The following is a 20083-nucleotide window of genomic DNA, read 5'->3' on the forward strand; positions in this document are numbered from 1 at the left end:
CAGATGAATGGCGGAATGTTTCTGATCGTGGCAAGAATGTCCTGCAACCCCACGCAGAAAGAGACCAAGAAACAGTCAGTGGTGTGAGTACCAGCCAGGACCAGGAATTCTGGGCATACTGTGTGAAAGTGGGACAGTGGGTAGAGTCGAGAGAGAGAGGGAGGCAGTGTGGGACAGTGGGTAGAGCTGAGAGAGAGAGGCAGTGTGGGACAGTGGGTAGAGCTGAGAGAGAGGGAGGCAGTGTGGGACAGTGGGTAGAGCTGAGAGAGAGAGGGAGGCAGTGTGGGACAGTGGGTAGAGCTGAGAGAGAGAGGGAGGCGGTGTGGGACAGTGGGTAGAGCTGAGAGAGAGAGGGAGGCAGTGTGGGACAGTGGGTAGAGCTGAGAGAGAGGGAGGCGGTGTGGGACAGTGGGTAGAGCTGAGAGAGAGAGGGAGGCAGTGTGGGACAGTGGGTAGAGCTGAGGGAGAGGGAGGCAGTGTGGGACAGTGGGTAGAGCCGAGAGAGAGAGAGAGGGAGGCAGTGTGGGACAGTGGGTAGAGCCGAGAGAGAGAGGGAGGCAGTGTTTGAATTATCTGTGCTTGCTGTCTGAGTCTATTTCTGTGCTCTTCTTCATAGCTTTTCTTTTAAAGATTTTTCTCTCCTTCCTCCTGCTTTCCCCCTGGTGTCTGTGCAGCACTACTGTGCGCAATGCCTTTATCCTGCTGCTCCTGGCCAGCTCCACCTGGCTGTTCGGCCTCATGGCCGTCAATAACAGTGTGCTGGCCTTCCACTACCTCTACACTGTGCTGTGCTGTCTGCAGGTAACCTGTCTCCCTGCCAGGCTACACTCCAGCCTGCTTCTCTCTCTGGCATGAGACCACACAGGTCTAATTCCGAAAAGCACTGCAGTCTTTACAATTTCTACTTTACTGTGTTAAAGTGCTGTGTGTGCGTGCAAGCCCGTGGTACTTTGTAAAGACTGTTCTTTGTGTGCGCTGGTCTGCATTAGCCTATAGTGACTGTGCTGTGCCTGTGCTGGTCTGTATAACTCTGTAATGACTGTGCTGTTTGTGTATTGGTCTGCATTACTCTATAGTGACTGTGCTGTGTGTGTATTGGTCTGTATTACTCTATAGTGACTGTGCTGTGTCTGTGCTGGTCTGTATTACTCTATAGTGACTTTACTGTGTCTGTGCTAGTCTGTAGTACTCTATAGCAACTGTGCTGTGCCTGTGCTTGTCTGTACTACTCTGTAGTGACTACTGTGTGTGCTGGTCTGTATTACTCTATAGTGACTGCTGTGTCTGTGCTGGTCTGTATTACTCTATAATGACTGTGCTGTGTGTGCTTGTGTGTATTACTCTATAGTGACTGTGCTGTGTGTGCTGGTCTGTATTACTCTATAGTGACTGTGCTGCGTCTGTGTTGGTCTGTATTACTCTATAGTGACTGTGCTGTGTCTGTGTTGGTCTGTATTACTCTATAGTGACTGTGCTGTGTGTGCTTGTGGTTATTACTCTATAGTGACTGTGCTGTGTGTGTATTGGTCTGTTTCAGGGACTTGCAGTGCTGCTGGTGTTCTGCCTGCTGAACTCAGAGGTGCAGGAGGCCTGGAAACTGGCCTGTCTTGGCAAGAAGCCCCCAGCAGAGGAGACAGCTCGAGTGCCCCAGATCACTGTAATACCCTGTGACTGTATCGCCACTAGCTATTCTGCACATCTGTTACTCAGTGCATTACTGGCCATTCCCTGTGGGATGACCTGTGTTTTGCGCGGTGGTAGTTCATACAGGCTGCTCGAAGAGCTCGGTTCCAGACTTTTCTGTATGTCGGATTTCACCCCTGAGCTGTGCGCACGATTAGCGTTTCGGACTGTGATGAGAGTTGGTACCTGTCCTGTCCTGTTCTCAGCCCTACCCAGCGCACATTCCTGAATTGATTAACACTCTGTATCCTGCTGCCTCGCAGCGCTGGGGCTCTGGGTTCATTTCCAGACCTGTGGTGCAGCCTGTGTGGAGTCTGTATGTTCTCCCTGTGTTTGTGTGGGTTTCCTCCCACAGTCCTAAAAGACATGCTGCTGGGTTAATTGGCTCCTGGGAAAACTGGCCCTGGTGTGAGTGTGTGAGTGTGTGAGCCCTGTGATGGACTAGTGTGATGTCCAGGGTGTCCTGTCTTGCTCCAATTGCTTGCTGGGATAGACTCTTTCTCCCCCGTGGCCCCGAATTGGACAAAGTGGTTAGGAAAATGGGTGGATGGACGTTTCATGAACAGACTGTAGAAATGAAATTCCCGGTGCTCTTGCGTGACGGGGAATTTGCACAGATGTAGTGCGAGACCGCCTGGGGACGTCCTGTGCACAGATCACAGGAAGTGTGTTATAAACTGACGATGCACTAACCCGGAGCCGCGGTGTCTGTCTGGCCAGGGTCCGAACCCCTACAACAACGCCTCTCTGCTGGAGGAGAGCGGGCTGCACCGAATCACCCTGGGCACCTCCACCATCTCTTCTGTCAGCAGTGTCAGGTCTGTACACAGAGAGTGGGCGGGGGGGGAGGTTACAGCCAGAGGGATGGGGGAGAGACCGTCGGGGGAGGGGAGGCGGGGGGGGGACAGGAGAGGGAAAGGTCACTGGAAAGGTCGCTGGTGCAAGGCTGGACCGAAGAGAGTCAAGTCTGTACACCTAGAGAGGGGGAAGAGGGGCGCACATGGAGTTGAGCGAGAGGTTGTGGCCAGGGATTGGGGGGGGGAAGCAAGAGGGGGCAAAGGTCACCCGGAAAGGTCTCTAGCTGCAAGGTCAGGCTGAAAGCGGCTACAGGTATCCCCCCGTTCCACTGTCGTTCGCTCATGAATGTGTGCCCCCCGCTGCCGAAGTAACACTGCCGTCCTCCTCCCTCAGAGAGAACCTGCTGGCGCGGCAGGGCTGCGGCTTGGAGCACAACCTGCTGGCACACACTGGCGCCACCGACCTCGACGTGGCCATGTTTCACCGCGACGGGGGTGAGCCGCTGGCTGCTGGGCACAGCTCCGGGCACTGAGCGGTGTACTGGGCTGCACACCCGCCATCATACAGGGGGATACACTGATACAGGGGCACTGGTGTACTGGGCTGCACACCCGCCATCATACTGGGGGATACACTGATACAGGGGCACTGGTGTACTGGGCTCCACACCCGCCTTCATACAGGGGGATACACTGATACAGGGGCACTGGTGTACTGGGCAGTGTACTGGGCTGCACTCCCCCCATCATACTGGGGGATACACTGATACAGGGGCACTGGTGTACTGGGCTGCACACCCGCCATCATACTGGGGGATACACTGATACAGGGGCACTGGTGTACTGGGCTGCACGCCCGCCATCATACTGGGGGATACACTGATACAGGGGCACTGGTGTACTGGGCTGCACGCCCGCCATCATACAGGGGGATACACTGATACAGGGGCACTGGTGTACTGGGCTGCACTCCCCCCATCATACTGGGGGATACACTGATACAGGGGCACTGGTGTACTGGGCTGCACGCCCGCCATCATACTTCAATTCAATTCAATTCAACTTTATTCAACTTTGACACATCATACACGCCGTCCAGCTGACGCCCCTCTCCGCCCCCCCCATCCCAGGCGACGACTCGGACTCCGACTCGGACCTCTCCCTGGAGGAGGAGCGCAGCCTGTCCATCCCCTCCTCCGAAAGCGAGGACAACGTCCGTCTCCGGGGGCGGATCCAGCGCCGGTTCAAGCGCAGCAATCACAGCGAGCGCCTGCTCACAGAGCCCGTCCCCAGCGCAGCCAAAGGTGACTCTTCCCAGCTTCCTCCCTGCCATTCGCACGCCACCACCGAGCGTCCCGCCCACTGGAATCTGATTGGTCCACCGCTTTGAGGACGTTCAGTCTCCACCCCCCCACTCATATCTCATTTGTCATCGTATAATCTAGCTGTTTCTATTGGTGGAGTCTTGGCCATAACCCTACCCACTCCTGCCTATTGAACATTTCTGTTAAATAAATGATCTAATGTATTATATAGCTCTTACCACCCATGTCGGCTGTCAGTGCCCTTATATCATCCATCCTTCGTTCACACTCTTGAGTAAAACAAGACACTAATCACACTAAGGTTCGTTTTAAAATTTGAAGGTGTTGCGTCCTTGGGCGGCAGGGCTGGCTCAGGGGTCAGCATTGCTGCCTCACAGCGCTGGGGCCCCGGGTTCAATTCTGGACCTGGGGTGCCGTCTGTGTGGAGTTTGCGTGGTCTCCCTGTGTTGGCACGGGTTTCCTCCCACAGCGCAAAGACATGCTGGTGTGTTAATTGGCTTCTGGGGAAAACGGGGGTGTCTGTGTGTGCCCTGGGGTGGACTGGTGTCCCGTCCACCTCGTGCCTGTTGCTTGCTGGGATAGGCTCTGGCTCCCCTGCGACCCTGGAGTGGATAAAGCACTTAGCACATGGATGTATGGATGGATGGTGTGTCCTTGCCCCTGCCTGTTCCTGTATCTTCAATTCCTTCTGTCCGTGTTCCCTGTGTCCCTGTGCCCCTGTGTCCGGCTGTCCGTGCCCCCCCAGCAGATCTGGACGGCAACGACCTGCTCTCCTACTGGCCGGCGCTGGGCGAGTGCGAGGTGCACGCCCTGCAGAAGTGGGGCTCCGAGCGCCGGCTGGGCGCCGACTACAGCAAGGACGCGGCCAACAACAACCACCAGCCCGAGCCGGCGCTGACCAGCGGCGACGAGAACAGCCTGACCCAGCCCCGCCGGCACCGCAAGGGTGAGAGCCCGCCGGGCGCGCGCCCCGTCTCCCCCGCCGCCGCCAGACCGCCAGACCGCCAGACCGCCGCGGACGGGAAGTAACCAGCCGTTCTCTCTCCTGCGCCTCCCAGGCATCCTGAAGAACCGGCTGCAGTGCCCCCCTGCCCTGCAGGGCCTGTCGTCTGTGGGCCGCGTGCCCAGCGAGCTCTCCTGGTACCGCACCTCCACGCTGGGGCACCGCGCCGTGCCCGCCGCCTCCTACGGCCGCATGTACTCGGGCACGGGCAGCCTGTCGCAGCCCGCCAGCCGCTACTCCTCCCGCGAGCAGCTGGACTCCCTGGCGCGCCGCCAGCTGTCCCGGGACCCGCTGGGGCGGCAGCAGGGGGTTCCCGGGGTGCCCGGGGTGCCCGGGGTGCCCGGGCTGGGGGGGCGGGGCTCCCGGGACCACCTGGAGGCAGCGGCCAGCCGCCACAGCTCCCGGGAGCACCTGGACCTGTTCCCGAGACGCCGCGAGCTGTCCCGGGAGCACCTGGACGCGCCCCGCAGCCGCTGGGGCTCCGGGGAGGACCTGGGGGTGGGGCCCGCCGGCAGCCGGCGCGGCTCCCAGGACAGACTGGACGCCATCCCGAGCCGCCACGCCTCCCGGGAGGATTTGGACGCGGCGGGGCAGCCGGGGACCGGACTGGGGAGCCTGGGCGGCTCGCGCTCCCAGCTGAACACCCTGCCCCGGACGCAGGGGTCCCGGGAGCACCTGGCGGGGGCGCTGCTGAGCAGCCGCTCCCGGGAGCAGCTGGACCAGGGGCCGAGGCAGCAGCCGGCCTGCAGGGAGTGGCTCAACACCCTGCCTGCCCGGCAGAGGGCCCGCACCGCCTCAGCCTCCCCGCCGCCCCCCTCCCTCGCCCCCTCCTTGTCCCGGGACCAGCTGGAGCCCCTGTCCCGGCGCGGGAGGCCGGAGCCGGCGCCCCCCTGTAGGTACCCCGCCGGCCAGCCCGTCTCCCTGGAGCCCCTGCCCGCGCCCCCCAGCCGCCACCCCTCCAACGAGCAGCTGGACATCCTGTCGTCCATCCTGGCGTCCTTCAGCTCCTCCGTCTTGTCCTCGGCCAGCCACCCCCAGCTGCCCCCCCCGGCCGGGCCCTCCCCCTCACCCCCCCATTCCGCCACCTCCCACAGCGTCTCCGAGATCTCCCCCGACTCCGAGTAAGTCCGTCCGCTCCGCGTCTGTCCTGCCGGCTCCCGGTCGGGGCAGGAGCCGGTCTGTTGTGCCCACGCGACGCAGGCCTGTCCTGTTACGTTTAGAGGCAAAAAGCCCATGCGATGTACCCCAGGGGTTCACTGGCACATTGGCGGTGTATTAAGAACTGTATGCGCTGGATGTGTGTATTGGGTATTTACAGTACGTGTTCCAGGATGCACATCCAGATGATTTAGGTCGCGAACTGGACAATAATGGTTAAAATCTGAGGATGTGGCCCTCTGGGGCCTGGCAGTGGCTCCAGGCCCCCGAGATGTGGGGCACCTGGGTGGGGAGTTAATGCAGACGGGCAGGCGAACCGCATGTGCGATTGGCGAATGTGAGACCGCAAGTCCAGAAGGAAGCTCCTTTTTGGAGGAGAGGTGGCCGTTCAGCACCATCCAGCCCACGTTGAGCAGTGAGCAGTCAGTTGATCCTAGGGTCTCACCCTACTAATGTTTTGAGAGAAGCCAGGGCTTCAACCCCCAATGCTGGGTAGCCTGTTCCACACTCCCACCACCCTTTGTGTAAAGAAGTGCCTCCTGTTCTCCGTTTTGAAACGCTCCTCCCTGTAGTTTCCGCACCCCGGCGTCGTCTGGCTCGTGTTTCAATGTTCATTCTGAAGAAGTTGACTTTGTTGGGGCCTTTGAGGATATTTTTTAAATAGTCCTATAATGTCATCTTCACTGTTCAGCAGTACAGGATGTTCCGTCCCAAAACTCTGTCTGGCTGATCTTCTCTAGACTGATTCCTTCACTCAGTTTTGCAATGTGGTGAACAAAACCGTACACACTTTTCTGAACGAGGCTGCACTAATGCATGGTACTGTTGGTACGTTTGCCACACCCCCAAGACTGAGACAATGTCGGGGTGTTGACGCCACAGTAGTAGCACCAGAGCTGCCACAGTCCCTGAAACAGCTTCACCTCTCTCCTCCAGGTCCTTGTTCGCTCTCTTCTCTAGCCGAGTGTGTTTGTGGCCGAGGGCGTGTGTAATAATGTGCTCGTGCGTGTGACCTTTCTCCACCACCTCTCTGATTTTAAGCCCAGCCCCGCCCTTTTTTTTTTCACAGAGTTGCTCGAAGCGAAGGACAGTCCTGATGACACCCCCAGCTTCCCACAGTGCAGTGTGTCTGTGGCTCCCCGCTGTCCCTGGCAGGACAGGAGCAGTCAGCTCCCGACAGGCCGCTGCGGCACCGTGGGATACGGGAGGACTTTGCCTGCAGGAGCAGTGCGGCCAGGCCAGGCCAGGCCAGGCGCAGGGGGTGGGGGTGGGGGGTAAGACTGGCGACTGTGGTTGCGCCTCGTCAGAGGGGAGCGAGAGAGAGAGAGACTCAGGCTGGCATCGTGGCACAGCCCGGCTGGCTACAATACACCGTATCCGCACCGCGAAATCGCCACGGCGACATGGATGAACTGGCTCAGCAGAAGATTTGCAAACAGGACAGAGAAAATACACGCTCGCACAAGAACCACACCAACGTGGAGGCGAAGAAGTAAAAATAATTAAATGCAAGCAACTTTTTTTATACATTTTGTATCTTTTTCATCAGAGAGAATATTTCTATCGTGTTGTTTTTAAAGCGCTCCTGGCAGAGGACAAAGACAGAGAGAGAGAGGGGAGCCTCCTGCCTCTTCCAGCAGGGGGAGGGAGCGTGCAGGTGTGGGGGGGGGTGGATGAGGTCTGGGAGGTGAGGCCCTGGTTCTCTGCCCGGCTCGGAGGACGACAGACGCTCGACACGCGTTCCTGGCCCCGCAAGATCCACTCCGTCGCTTCCTGTAGGTGCAGGATGGGGGGAGGAGCTGCCTCTGGAATGATGTCATCTCACGCCCTTAAGACGCATAACCAGACTTTTCCCCCCCCCCCACACGTCCTCGAATTCAGCCCGGTTCAGCCTCCCGCTTCCCTGCGAGCCCTCGGTACCTCGAACCCCTGCCGAGCGGACTCAAGCCCGCGGGGAGGAGCGGAGCTCGTCGGACCGGTCCAGCTGAACTGGGAACCGGGAGCTGGACAAGAGCAGAGCTGTGCTGGGGTGGTGATGGGGTACTCTGGGTACCTCTGCAAACTGTTGCCACCGTGCAGCTATCCTGGCTCGCAGCGATCTGTCAGCTTCTGAACAGCAAGCAGGCGTGACGAATGACGGATATTGATATTAATTAGTATTGCCTCAGCGTTAGCAGCCTCGGACAGCTGTTTTGACCTTATAAGGGCTCATCAGTGTGGCTTATCTCGCTGTGACCAGAGACACAGGCAGATCTCTCCAGGGTACCTTTGCAAGGCTAGGCTTCTTGCTTTGTTTGTATCCACACACTGGACGTGGGCATTGTGATATGGTGGTGGTGGTGGTGGGGGAGGGGCTAATTAATATGCATACCCAGAATTCACTGCGTCTATCTTATCTGTCTCTCTATCGGTCAGTGCTGCCCAGGTAACTCAATGTTTACATCTGAATGTTTTTCTAGATTGCTATAGCTGCTAGACCTGAACTTCTGTCTACCAACCTGTCTATCTGTCACCTGTCTTTTTATGTATCCATCACATTGGGCTTGTTTCAGAGTGTCCATTTCACCCCTTCAGCAACTCCTGGGGCCAGAGGAGAGTGTGGGGGGGAGCTGTGTGTTATTTTATAGAGAAAAAGCATTGTGGTTATTGTTTACAGATGAAGATGATGGTAGCTACAGTGGAGACGGCAAGGAATGTGGATTTTGAAGAGGTTTAGAGAAACCATTTTGTAAAGATGACAAGGGCACATTTACCCCACTGTTTCATCAGGATACCCTAGTGCCCAGATCAGTAGCAACGTTTCTCCAGTAACAGAAATTTGACAGGCGGTGTTCTGCTGGTCTTCACGCGCAGGAACACAGAGGCTGATACACAGACAGTGCTTCAGTTGTTTGTCTCTGGTTTTCTTTGGGTTTTGTTGAAGGGAGGGAAGGAGGGTCGGTGTCACCCTCCAACACCATGAAGACGGACGCGATATTGCCAAAAAAAACCCGAAGCCACCCCTTTTTTTCCTTTCTCCCTTAGAAACGACAACATGCAATGCCTTTACAACCACTTTATAAGCTTGTTTTTATATATATATACACACACACATATATTTATTTATATTTAGCTATTTTGAAGATTCATTTATGGGCGGGTTTTTTTTTTTACCTCTGTACTGTCGTGCCACATTACAACCTGTCTTCTCAGCGTTGACCCCTTCCGCACAGTTCCCGCCGCCCAGAGGGGTGTCGGGGGAGTCCGGGCACCAGGCTATCCTTCGTTAAGGAAGCGACCTGCAGTGCCTAACTTAATGAAGCAATTAAGGGTCAGTTCTGGAATGGAAGTGCAAAGTCTATCTGCCTCCAGCTGTAGCGAGACAGGGGCACGAGAGGAGTGCCCCGACAGGGGTCACCGACGCGCCCCTGTTTCAGAGAGAGAGTGGTATATCCTACTCTCCCATGTCTGCTCTGAACAGCGGGCAGACATGCACGACGTCCCCCAGGGAATATGATGATGTCACTATTCTGGGAGGAGTCAGGGCAGGAAGGGGCGGAGCAGTTAGTATGACGTCATCCTCACTTGTCTTTTCCTCACCCGGATGGCGTGTTCTTTTTTTTTTTAAGAAACCTGATGGGAGGTTGGGGGCTATGGAGGAGGGGGGGGGGGGGGGGAGGAGTGATCGGGGCGTCTCCTTCCTCCATCGTGTAAAACTGTACAAGGGGAAAGTCTGGAAATTACAATAAAATCAAAACTTGCAAAAAAAAAAAAATCACTCTGCCGTTGGTGCCGTGTGTGTACGTGTTCGTCCCCTCGCCTCAAGGGGCAGCTTGTTTCAGACTCCCAGGTTTTTGTTTATACCCATTTCGCCGGGAAAGGCCCTCTGTTGAAGGAGTATAAAGGGTATAAACGAGAGGACAAGAGCCTGCTCGTCGATCCGAGGACCTCCAGTCGGCCGGTTGCTGAAGCACGCCGGGGTATTGTCCCGGACGCCCAGTATTGTCAGTATTGACGCCCAGTAATACAGTATTGTCCCGGACGCCCAGGTCTCATGGATCTGTCTCAGCTCATCTAGGCACTTTTTCAGGTGGGGTTTTAACCCTCCCGCTTGTGCAACACCATGGTTTCATCTTCATCTCGTCGGAAATCCTGGAATTTTCTCGGCTATTTTACTGCGCGCACACGCACACGCACACGCCCACACGGACACCCGATCGCTAAAGGCCTCTACGGCCCCTCGTTCCAGAACCAGGGGGGGGGGGGGCCGATCCATCACACAGCCGCGGAACCGGTCCTTCCTGATGCTGCCCACTTCCACAGCGCCCTCCGCAGGCCGAGTCAGCGCCGACCACAGGCTAGGTTGTCGCACACGCCTTCAGCCAGCCACCGGGGGGCGCTGTTGCCCGGCGAGATAAAGGTAACGCGGGCGATGCTGCCCGACCCACCCACGGCAGTCGTTGGGCGTCTTGGCATCGTCTCTCGGGGTACCCCCAGTCCGTTTGCGCCCAGGGGTTCCAAGCACTTGGAAAAGCTTAGCAAAAAACATTTTTCCGAAAAGACGTGGGAGGAGCCGGGAGTCGACGCCCGAGGCCTCTCTGGAACTGCCCAGGCGGGAGGGGCGCCCTGCGCCTACAGCTGGCGGAGGGGGGGCACGTGCAGCGTCTCCAGGGCGCAGTGGAACAGCCGCTGCACAGCGCCCAGCAGCCGGAGGCGGGAGAACATCTGGGCGAACAGGTGAGGCCGCGGCTCCTGCACAGGGGGAGGAGAGGGAGGAAGGAATTACCCCAGGGGCCGGGGGCCGGGGGCATACGCACCGCCACGCCCCCCTCGCCCCCGGAGGGGTGCAGGGCAAAGACTGAAAACGTGACAACACACGAGAGAAGCAGATCAACGAAGTACCAACTGTTAGCAGCTCGTGGGTCTGAGAATCTCACCCAGCTGTTTCTCGCCAGGGTTCGGCTTCAACCACATGGCTGGGCCGTTTGTTCCCCTCTCCCACCACCCTTTGGGTAGAGTTCCTCCTGTTCTCGTTTTTTTTTTAAATGCAGTTTCACGTAGTTTCGCTCCCTCTGAACTGGGGTCTCTGATTCGGGATCATTCTGAAAAACTACACTCGGTTGACGTCGTCAGGGCCCGTGCGGATTGTCAAGACATGTACCCTCTCTCCTCCGGCCCGTCAGCATGGGACGCTGCCTGGAGATGTGCAGGGGGGAGGGGGACAGTGAGAGGGCTCAAGGAAGGCCGTGATGGACGAACGGAGACTGGGGAAGCCACACAGAGCAGAGCCAGGAGCCGGACCAGGGGCTGAGCAAGATCGCAGCAGAGTGGGACACGCTGTCCAGCCTCACTTACCCCAAGGATGTGGACTCTGTTGTAGTAGGAGCTGAAGTCCATGCTGAGAGACACCAGGAACTTACACACCTGCAGAGAGGTGATGAGAGAACGAGGTCCGAGTCACAGACACCCTTCCATCCTGACCAGACCTGTATACTGTGCACATAGACCTCCATACTGAACACACCTGTACACAAACCTCCATACTGACCAGACTTCCATACTGAACACACACCTCCATACTGACCAGACCTCCATACTGAACACACCTGTACACACACCTCCATACTGACCAGACCTACATACTGAACACACCTGTACACACACCTCCATACTGACCAGACCTACATACTGAACACACCTGTACATACACCTCCATACTGACCAAACCTGTACACACACCTCCGTTCTGTACTGTACATAGAACTCCATAGTGAGCACTCTTGAACACACTGCGTATACCTTTGTGGTGAAAACATTTGTACAGGATTCCAGACAAAGCACACCTGTATATCTGTGTATCTGAACATGCCTCCATCAGAGCACACCTGAACACTGCTGTACAAAACTCCACAGGCCTGTATATGCGCTGTAGATACCCGTACACATCTGTTTAAACCCACCTTTGCCAGGCAATCTGTGTCAGCACTTGCCTGAAGGAGTTACCTTGCAACAGGACAATATGTGAAGTTCTCCTTCTTTTTCTGTCATTTCACAAGCTCATTTTCACCCTCCTCCTGCCCCTCACATCTCACCGCCTCGGTCCCCAGGCTGATCCGTGTCCCCGCTTCTCTCCCGCTCTCTCCCAGCGCCTGTCCTGACTGCTCCAGCAGCTCCAGGAAGGGGATGATGTAATTGAACAGCAGAAGCCACTCCCCCTGGTGGAGAAACACAGGCGGTGATCAGTCTGCGATCTGCCGCTGTGTTCTATGGAAGAGAACTGGGGCGATTGCAGGTGTGTGGAAATACACCTGTTTTTTTAACCTGCATAAAAAGATATAAACCCAACTGCCCTGCTGAAACAACAATGGGAAGAAAACTACACCCGACAGCTGTGATGACGCACAAGAGGGCAGTACCATGCTCCACTGTGACCACTCAGTGCCCATGATGTACAGAGTGCATGGTGTCACCTGTCTGTGCCTGACATGTCACTGATATACATACCCTGAGCACAGCTACACAGCAGTCCTAGTTCTTTCATGAAAGAAAGGCACATACCTCTTCTTTAAGGCAGGTAAAATCCAGCTGTGAGGCTTCAGGCATCTGTGGGTAGAGTCCTGAGAGAGAGACAGGGAATTAGATGGGCAAAACAGAGAGACGGGGCACTACACTGAGAGGAAAAGGAGAGGGGACAGGACTAGAGAGAGAGACAGAAGGAGAGAGGACAGGACTAGAGAGAGAGAGAGACAGAAGGAGAGGGGACAGGACTAGAGAGAGAGAGAGACAGAAGGAGAGGGGGACAGGACTAGAGAGAGAGAGAGACAGAAGGAGAGGGGACAGGACTAGAGAGAGAGAGACAGAAGGAGAGGGGGACAGGACTAGAGAGAGAGAGACAGAAGGAGAGGGGACAGGACTAGAGAGAGAGAGACAGAAGGAGAGGGGGACAGGACTAGAGAGAGAGAGACAGAAGGAGAGGGGACAGGACTAGAGAGAGAGAGACAGAAGGAGAGGGGGACAGGACTAGAGAGAGAGAGAGAAGGAGAGGGGGACGGGACAGGACTAGAGAGAGAGAGAGAGAGACAGAAGGAGAGGGGGACAGGACTAGAGAGAGAGAGAGACAGAAGGAGAGGGGACAGGACTAGAGAGAGAGAGACAGAAGGAGAGGGGGACAGGACTAGAGAGAGAGAGACAGAAGGAGAGGGGACAGGACTAGAGAGAGAGAGACAGAAGGAGAGGGGGACAGGACTAGAGAGAGAGACAGAAAGACAAGGGGACAGGGTTAGAGAGAGACAGAAAGACAAGGGGACAGGGTGAGACTGAACAAACGCAGCTCTCGAGTTGTGACTGCGCTGGAGCGAGAGGAGAGCTGGAGACAGCAGCGTGGCGAGAGTGAGCCAGAGGGAGGGACGATGACACTCTGAGGGAGGGAGCCAACCTTGCTGCACGGCCTGCTGGTAGTTGGCGAAGAGCGTGGCGAGGCGGGCGCAGTTATACAGCACGAAGACTCCGCCGCGCCCCCCCTTCGTGGACACACACGCCTCCCGCCGCACATCCAGGGTCACCTGACACGACAGCACCCGGCGCCCGTCAGCACAGCACTGCCCACCTTCCCTCCCTCCTCATCCTCCTCTCTCCAGCCCCGTGTCTTCATCATCAGTCCATCTGTCCGAGCGGTCAGTGTCAGTCTGTGTGGTCACCAACTGGCTGAGGAATAACATTCTGTCCGAGCGGTCAGTGTCGGTCGGTCAGTTCGGTGTGCCAATGTCTACAACTCACCGGACTGTGATGCGCAGAGGACAGCAGGTCAAACTTCACTGTGGCAGAGGTCATGACCCTGATGATGTCGTCCCAGGCCTGGCCTGGAAATGAAAGCACTGTTACAAGAGCAGCTCTATAGAGGTCGTCCCTGAGGGACTCTGGGCTGGTGTCGCTGTGATGATGCCCTTCCCCCAGAGCAGCGAGTTAAACAGCAGTCGGTCACCTTGAACTTCTCCATACTTCATCTCTGAAGCCTCCCTCATCTGGGCTCCTCGCAGCCTGCAGACACGAGCACAGTGTCACACTGAGGACCCCCGAGAGAGACAGAGCGAGGCTCACAGTCAGACACCCCGAGAGAGAGAGCGGGGCTCACAGTCAGACACCCCGAGACAGCGAGGTTCACAGTCAGACACCCCGAGAGAGAGAGAGAGAGAGAGTGAGGCTCACAGTCAGACACCCCGAGAGAGAGAGAGTGAGGCTCACAGTCAGACACCCCGAGAGAGCGAGGCTCACAGTCAGACACCCCGAGAGAGAGAGAGAGAGAGTGAGGCTCACAGTCAGACACCCCGAGACAGCGAGGCTCACAGTCAGACACCCCGAGAGAGAGAGCAGGGCTCACAGTCAGACACCCCGAGAGAGAGAGAGTGAGGCTCACAGTCAGACACCCCGAGAGAGAGAGAGTGAGGCTCACAGTCAGACACCCCGAGAGAGCGAGGCTCACAGTCAGACACCCCGAGAGAGAGAGCGAGGCTCACAGTCAGACACCCCGAGACAGCGAGGCTCACAGTCAGACACCCCGAGAGAGAGAGAGAGAGAGTGAGGCTCACAGTCAGACACCCCGAGACAGCGAGGCTCACAGTCAGACACCCCGAGAGAGAGAGCGGGGCTCACAGTCAGACACCCCGAGAGAGAGAGAGCGAGGCTCATAGTCAGACACCCCGAGAGAGAGAGAGACACAGTCAAACACCCCGAGACAGCGAGGCACATTAGGAGCCTGATTAGGCACTTACTGGAGATACTGGCAGGCGCTGAGCTCAGAGTCTGAACCGCTGGTCTTTACTGGGCCGCAGAGCAGGAGTCTCTGCGATAGAGAAATTGAGTGTGGACTCAATAACGTGCAGACACTGCATCGCTTCTCCTCTCCACTGGGACACAGCCAGTAAGGGCCGTTACTAATGTCATCGACGACGACTCCCCCTCACTGACAACCAGCATTCCATATGGGGGTGCTTGCAGGGAAACCTGGGAATTTGGGGGCTGGATTGGGGGTTCCTGAGCTAGGTAGCTAAAATCCCTGCGCACCCCAGCCTACCTGATAGACACCTGGGCCCCCTGGAGCCCGCAGGCCCACTGCCTGCCACAGCACAGCCAGCTGCTGCTGCCGGAACTCCTCCTGACTCCCAGCGATGTGGAGGACTGTGCACGCCGCCGCCTGCAGGGGGAGACAGAGAGGGGAGGAATGAGAGGCTGGTGGCTCCACTCTTGACCTCATCCGATTAAACAATCGACCTGCGAGGCTACAAAAGAGAGGAGGCCTTGGGCTCATCTTCCGGCTCGGCGGGGCCAGGCCGCCAGAATCGTCGTCTGCACTGACCTGACAGCGGGACAGCGCCCCCTCCAGCTGGGCCAGGTGCGCAACACTGTCCTGCAGCACTGCGACAGACAGACAGACAGACAGGGGCGGATAAGAATCTCACACAACACAAGCCAGCGCTCCTGTCGTCGCGTGCGTGCGTACGTACACAAGGAAACAAAACTCCCTCGGGTTCATCCTTAGCTTCACTGTGACACTGCAGATGGTAGAAAAGTGAATACAGTGTGACAGAGGGAGAACAAGACCGTCAGCACATCCAGCGACAGTGGGGCACAGTGACAGTGAGACAGGATAAGAGCGTCCAGTGAGGTTGACAGTGGGGTACAGTGAGAGTGAGACAGGATAAGAGCGTCCAGTGATGTTGACAGTGGGGTACAGTGAGAGTGAGACAGGATAAGAGTGTCCAGTGATGTTGACAGTGGGGCACAGTGAGAGTGAGACAGGATAAGAGCGTCCAGTGATGTTGACAGTGGGGCACAGTGAGAGTGAGACAGGATAAGAGCGTCCAGTGATGTTGACAGAGGGGTACAGTGAGAGTGAGACAGGATAAGAGCGTCCAGTGATGTTGACAGAGGGGTACAGTGAGAGTGAGACAGGATAAGAGTGTCCAGTGATGTTGACAGTGGGGCACAGTGAGAGTGAGACAGGATAAGAGCGTCCAGTGATGTTGACAGTGGGGTACAGTGACAGTGAGACAGGATAAGAGTGTCCAGTGATGTTGACAGTGGGGTACAGTGACAGTGAGACAGGATAAGAGCGTCCAGTGATGTTGACAGTGGGGTACAGTGAGAGTGAGACAGGATAAGAGCGTCCAGTGATGTTGACAGTGGGGCACAGTGAGAGTGAGACAGGATAAGAGTGTCCAGTGATGTTGACAGTGGGGTACAGTGACAGTGAGACAGGATAAGAGTGTCCAGTGATGTTGACAGTGGGGTACAGTGACAGTGAGACAGGATAAGAGCGTCCAGTGATGTTGACAGTGGGGTACAGTGAGAGTGAGACAGGATAAGAGCGTCCAGTGATGTTGACAGTGGGGTACAGTGAGAGTGAGACAGGATAAGAGTGTCCAGTGATGTTGACAGTTGGGTACAGTGAAGCTAAGGGTGTCCAGTGACGTCACTGAGTAAGATGCACAGAGAATGTGATATAGCAAGAGTGCCCAATGACGTGAGTGCAGTGGTGTTCTCACCCAGGCAGGTGGTCAGACTGGGATCGTATCCCGGCAGCCTCTGCTCCTGGATCACATTCCTGATGTCCACACGTATGCGTCTCCCCACTTTCTCACTGCTGGCACCCCATGCCGCCTCAAGGTCGCCAGCTCCTGCCCGCTCAGCGTAGGGGGACTTCAGCAGAGCCTCCCACAGCGCTTGCTCTGTCTCCCGATTGGTCCACCCCATGGGCACCGTGGGCCAATCAACTCCCAGCAGTTGGAGAAATGAGATGATGTCACTTCCTTCCTCTAGGACCGGGCACAGGGAGACACTGAACCTGAGAGAGACAGGCAGCATGACACAGAGGTTACTTCTCGGTATATTAGCCTGTGTACTGCCCTTTTACCATCACTCATTATCAGTTCTGTCAATCCATTTTCTGACGGTTTGAGGACAGCATGGCAGCCCATCACAGGGCACACACAGAGACAGAGAGACGCACAGAGAGAGACAGAGAGAGACAGAGAGAGACAGAGAGAGAGAGACACACACAGACAGAGAGACGCACACAGAGAGAGAGACGCACAGAGAGAGACAGAGAGAGAGAGAGAGACGCAAAGAGAGAGACGCACACAGAGAGAGAGAGAGACGCACAGAGAGAGAGAGAGACGCACGCAGAGAGAGACAGAGAGACAGAGAGACGCACACAGACACCGATTTTCCATGCATTTCAACGAGCTGGACTGACTCGTTGTCCTCCTTCATCTGTAACCACATCCTCTTCTGCCTCTGCCTCTCCCTTCCAGATCCTCGATCTCTGTTTTGCTTTTACGTTATATACAGTAACTCTGCTGGCCATCCAAAGAGGTGAAAATGTGTCTCTGGCATCACTGCCAAAAAAAAAACCTACAAAAATCAATCTAGTCAACAGTCAGTCAGCGCCCCCCCCCTCCCCCAGCACTACTCACCCTTGCTTGCGAAACAGCGCCGCCAGGTGGTCAGTGATGAGCACAGCGCGCAGCTGGCCGAGAGAGAGGGAGCCGGAGGAGGGCCGGGGGTGCAAGACGGGGCAGTTCAGCACCACCCCCCTGCCCAGCTGCCCCGGGGGGGGGCCCAGGTACAGGGAGGGGTGCTGCAGGACGTCCCGGAACACGGCGGGGCGATCAGCTCGAACCCGCAGCCCCGCTGCACTCGCCTCACACGCCCCCAGCGGGAGCAGGCCCGGCGCCTGCAGGGACAGCAGTCTCTGGACCACGGGCCCCGGGACCTGTGGCACACACACGGGGGAACAGCGGCCCGTCACCGGCTCTCTGTCTGCCTGTGCACCCATCCCTCCGCTATCCTCTAGAGACCCCACCATCCCTCGATCCTCTAGAGACCCCTCGATCCTCTAGAGACCCCACCATCCCTCGATCCTCTAGAGACCCCACCATCCCTCGATCCCTCCTCGATCCTCTAGAGACCCCTCTATCTCTCCTCGATCCTCTAGAGACCCCTCTATCCTCTAGAGACCCCTCTATCCCTCGATCCTCTAGAGACCCCTCGATCCCTCCTCGATCCTCTAGAGACCCCTCTATCCCTCCTCGATCCTTTAGAGACCCCTCTATCCTCTAGAGACCCCTCGATCCCTCTATCCTCTATAAACCCCGCCATCCCTCGATCCCTCGATCCATCCATCTGTATATTCTTCCACTACCACTCCACCCCTCCGCCCCTCCGCTCCCAGCAGCACGGAGCTCAGCGCTGTCGGCTTCACGCCGCGGTGAAGCGGGTGAGAAAAGCGGCCCAGCGAGCGGGTCCAGTCCGGTCCAGTCCGGTCCAGTCGCGGGCCCGGGGACCCTGTCCGACGTCAGATGGACGAGTCAGTGCCCGGCAGCGAAGCACCCGCGAAACAAAACTCTCACATCCGAGTCCAGCCCGGCGCGGAAGCCGCTTACCTGCCCGTCGGGGTAAAGTTGTTTCAGCACGGCGGCCGGCGCTAAGAAATCTCTGCTGCGGAGGTTTTTCGCGCTGCTCTCCTTGAACCAGAGTGCCCCCGGGCCGGCCGAGCTGCTCCGGCCGAGCGGGGAGCGCTGCGGGCCGGCGTCAGCCCCCAGGTCGCCCCGCAGCGCGGAGCTCAGAGCTCGGACCGTGCAGCTGATCCGAAGGGGCGACTCCTCCGCACCCTCCATTATGCATACGAAAGCGCGACCGTTTTCTCAATTTAAAAATAAATCATTTCGTTTCTTTCTTTTTTAAAAAAAAAATATATATTTCTTACATCAGTTAATAACCCAATAGTCTTCAGTACACGTTTCCAGCTCCTGAAAATTCACTCCCAGGTGGAACCTTACAGTTGTTACCCGTTGTTTCCGGGGGGAATTTCACCCGAGAGCAACAATCCCGACACGTGACATTTTGGTCCTGGAGTCACATCGTCGCCATCTTGTGTGTGGCTAAAGCTGTCAAAAGTCTACTTTTTCTAATCATTTTTTTTAAATAACGCGTATATATATATAAAGTAAAACCAAACAAGTGTTTACTTTTGTATTAAATATCCTTTATTGTGTTTGTCATAAAGTTCATACAATGCGTTCAAGAGCACGACGAGAGATTAACGAAGTAAGGCAATTTCGACAAACATTGCAAAGACCTTGGTGTAGGTCCTGTTTTTGTGTCTCTCACTTTGTCTCTGGGTTGTGTCAATTACTCTTCCCTGTGCCACTCTCTAACATTCTTTAACACTTCTTTTTTAACTTTTCATGAATGAATTACAGTGTTGCAAAAACAATGACAGGTAGCAAGACACAAGATAAGATCACTTTATCGGCCATATTCCATTTCTTGTATTAGGAATTTGTCTTTTCGCAGACCCCAGCTTGCTCTCCATGAGACACACAGTCAGGGGGAGAAGCTGGGGGTCAGAGCGCAGGGTCAGCCATTGATACAGCGCCCCTGGAGCAGTTGGGGTTAAGGGCCTTGCTTGGGGGACCAATGGAGTAGGATTCCTCTGCCGGCCGCGGGATTTGAACCAGCAACCTTCCAGCCACAGGTGCAGATCCTCAGCCACAGTGCCACCGCACCGCCCCATGATGTCAAAACGTTTACATCAAAAACAGAATTATCTGAGTGGCACTCCTATGTTCTTCAGTTAGCTGCACATCCAGCCCTGTATGTCTTTGTGTGAGTGTTTGTGTGTTTTCATGTGACAGTAGTAATTCGGATTCTCCCATTCTTGGGAATGAGGGGATCGTGTTAGTGGTGTCTTCTCCAGCCAATGAATCCAATATGTTGTCCACTTGGTCACAGCCAAGCACTGAGAACGGGTGATAAAGGGTTTGTCATGCAGATGAGCGATCGGAGCAAATGTGGACCAGAATTCCCCAAATCCCCTCACCTAACCTTACCCTAAACCACCTCGAGCCCCAGCTGACTCCCGAGTAAAAACTCTCAGAGCACCTTGTATGAGGGGGCACGGTCAGCTGTGACTGGACAGCGACACTACGGCTCTCTCTCTGCCTCGACGGGTGTCCTGGGCCGTCAGTCTTGACTGACACGAGTTTCCCGATGGCTCCTGTGGGTCTGGCGAACCGGGAGAAAACGTGTCATTCCAGAGTGCCGCCTCCCTCCGTGACATCACTCCCAGCCAATGAGAG

At 56.3% G+C, this 20083-nt stretch overlaps 2 protein-coding genes across 3 annotated transcripts in view; one reads left to right on the plus strand and one right to left on the minus strand.

Moving 5' to 3' along the window:
* The window catches only part of celsr3 (cadherin, EGF LAG seven-pass G-type receptor 3), a 47960-nt gene extending 42027 nt beyond the window's left edge, over positions 1-5933 (plus strand). Inside the window, exons 28-35 of the mRNA XM_088915816.1 lie at positions 4-83; positions 675-801; positions 1538-1642; positions 2404-2501; positions 2875-2975; positions 3611-3784; positions 4554-4751; positions 4864-5933. Of these exons, the coding sequence (XP_088771942.1) occupies positions 4-83; positions 675-801; positions 1538-1642; positions 2404-2501; positions 2875-2975; positions 3611-3784; positions 4554-4751; positions 4864-5933 (1953 nt within the window). The remainder of the gene's footprint in view (positions 1-3; positions 84-674; positions 802-1537; positions 1643-2403; positions 2502-2874; positions 2976-3610; positions 3785-4553; positions 4752-4863) is intronic.
* A 3073-nt stretch (positions 5934-9006) lies between these two features.
* On the minus strand, positions 9007-18771 carry dalrd3 (DALR anticodon binding domain containing 3). Of its 2 annotated transcripts, XM_088917471.1 has the most exons (13): positions 18386-18771; positions 17417-17715; positions 16487-16785; positions 15298-15356; positions 15016-15135; positions 14714-14784; positions 13927-13982; positions 13722-13804; positions 13381-13507; positions 12504-12562; positions 12038-12160; positions 11301-11369; positions 9007-10697 (listed from the first exon to the last, which is right to left on the minus strand). In XM_088917471.1, exons 1-13 carry the CDS (start codon positions 18617-18619, stop codon positions 10578-10580), a joined length of 1719 nt encoding a protein of 572 aa, XP_088773597.1. In that variant the 5' UTR covers positions 18620-18771; the 3' UTR covers positions 9007-10577. The 2 variants fall into 2 exon arrangements, with proteins under 2 accessions (XP_088773597.1, XP_088773598.1); XM_088917472.1 differs by lacking the exon at positions 13381-13507 and having other exon boundaries at positions 18386-18763.
* Between the last annotated feature and the right edge of the window lie 1312 nt (positions 18772-20083).

The sequence above is a fragment of the Atractosteus spatula genome, chromosome 5 (genome assembly GCF_055471065.1).
Source record: "Atractosteus spatula isolate fAtrSpa1 chromosome 5, fAtrSpa1.hap1, whole genome shotgun sequence".
Classification (NCBI taxonomy): Eukaryota; Metazoa; Chordata; class Actinopteri; order Semionotiformes; family Lepisosteidae; genus Atractosteus; species Atractosteus spatula.

What these genes read in the sequence shown, in the direction of transcription:
- dalrd3 (XM_088917471.1), bottom strand. Translation starts at nt 18,619, where the DNA reads ATGGAGGGTGCGGAGGAGTCGCCCCTTCGGATCAGCTGCACGGTCCGA. An exon ending in GGGGCCCAGGTGTCTATCAG is followed by an intron (nt 14,785 to 15,015) that starts GTAGGCTGGGGT and finishes TCTCTATCGCAG; the next exon opens with AGACTCCTGCTCTGCGGCCC. An exon ending in CCAGCAGGCCGTGCAGCAAG is followed by an intron (nt 12,563 to 13,380) that starts GTTGGCTCCCTC and finishes TCTCTCTCTCAG; the next exon opens with GACTCTACCCACAGATGCCT.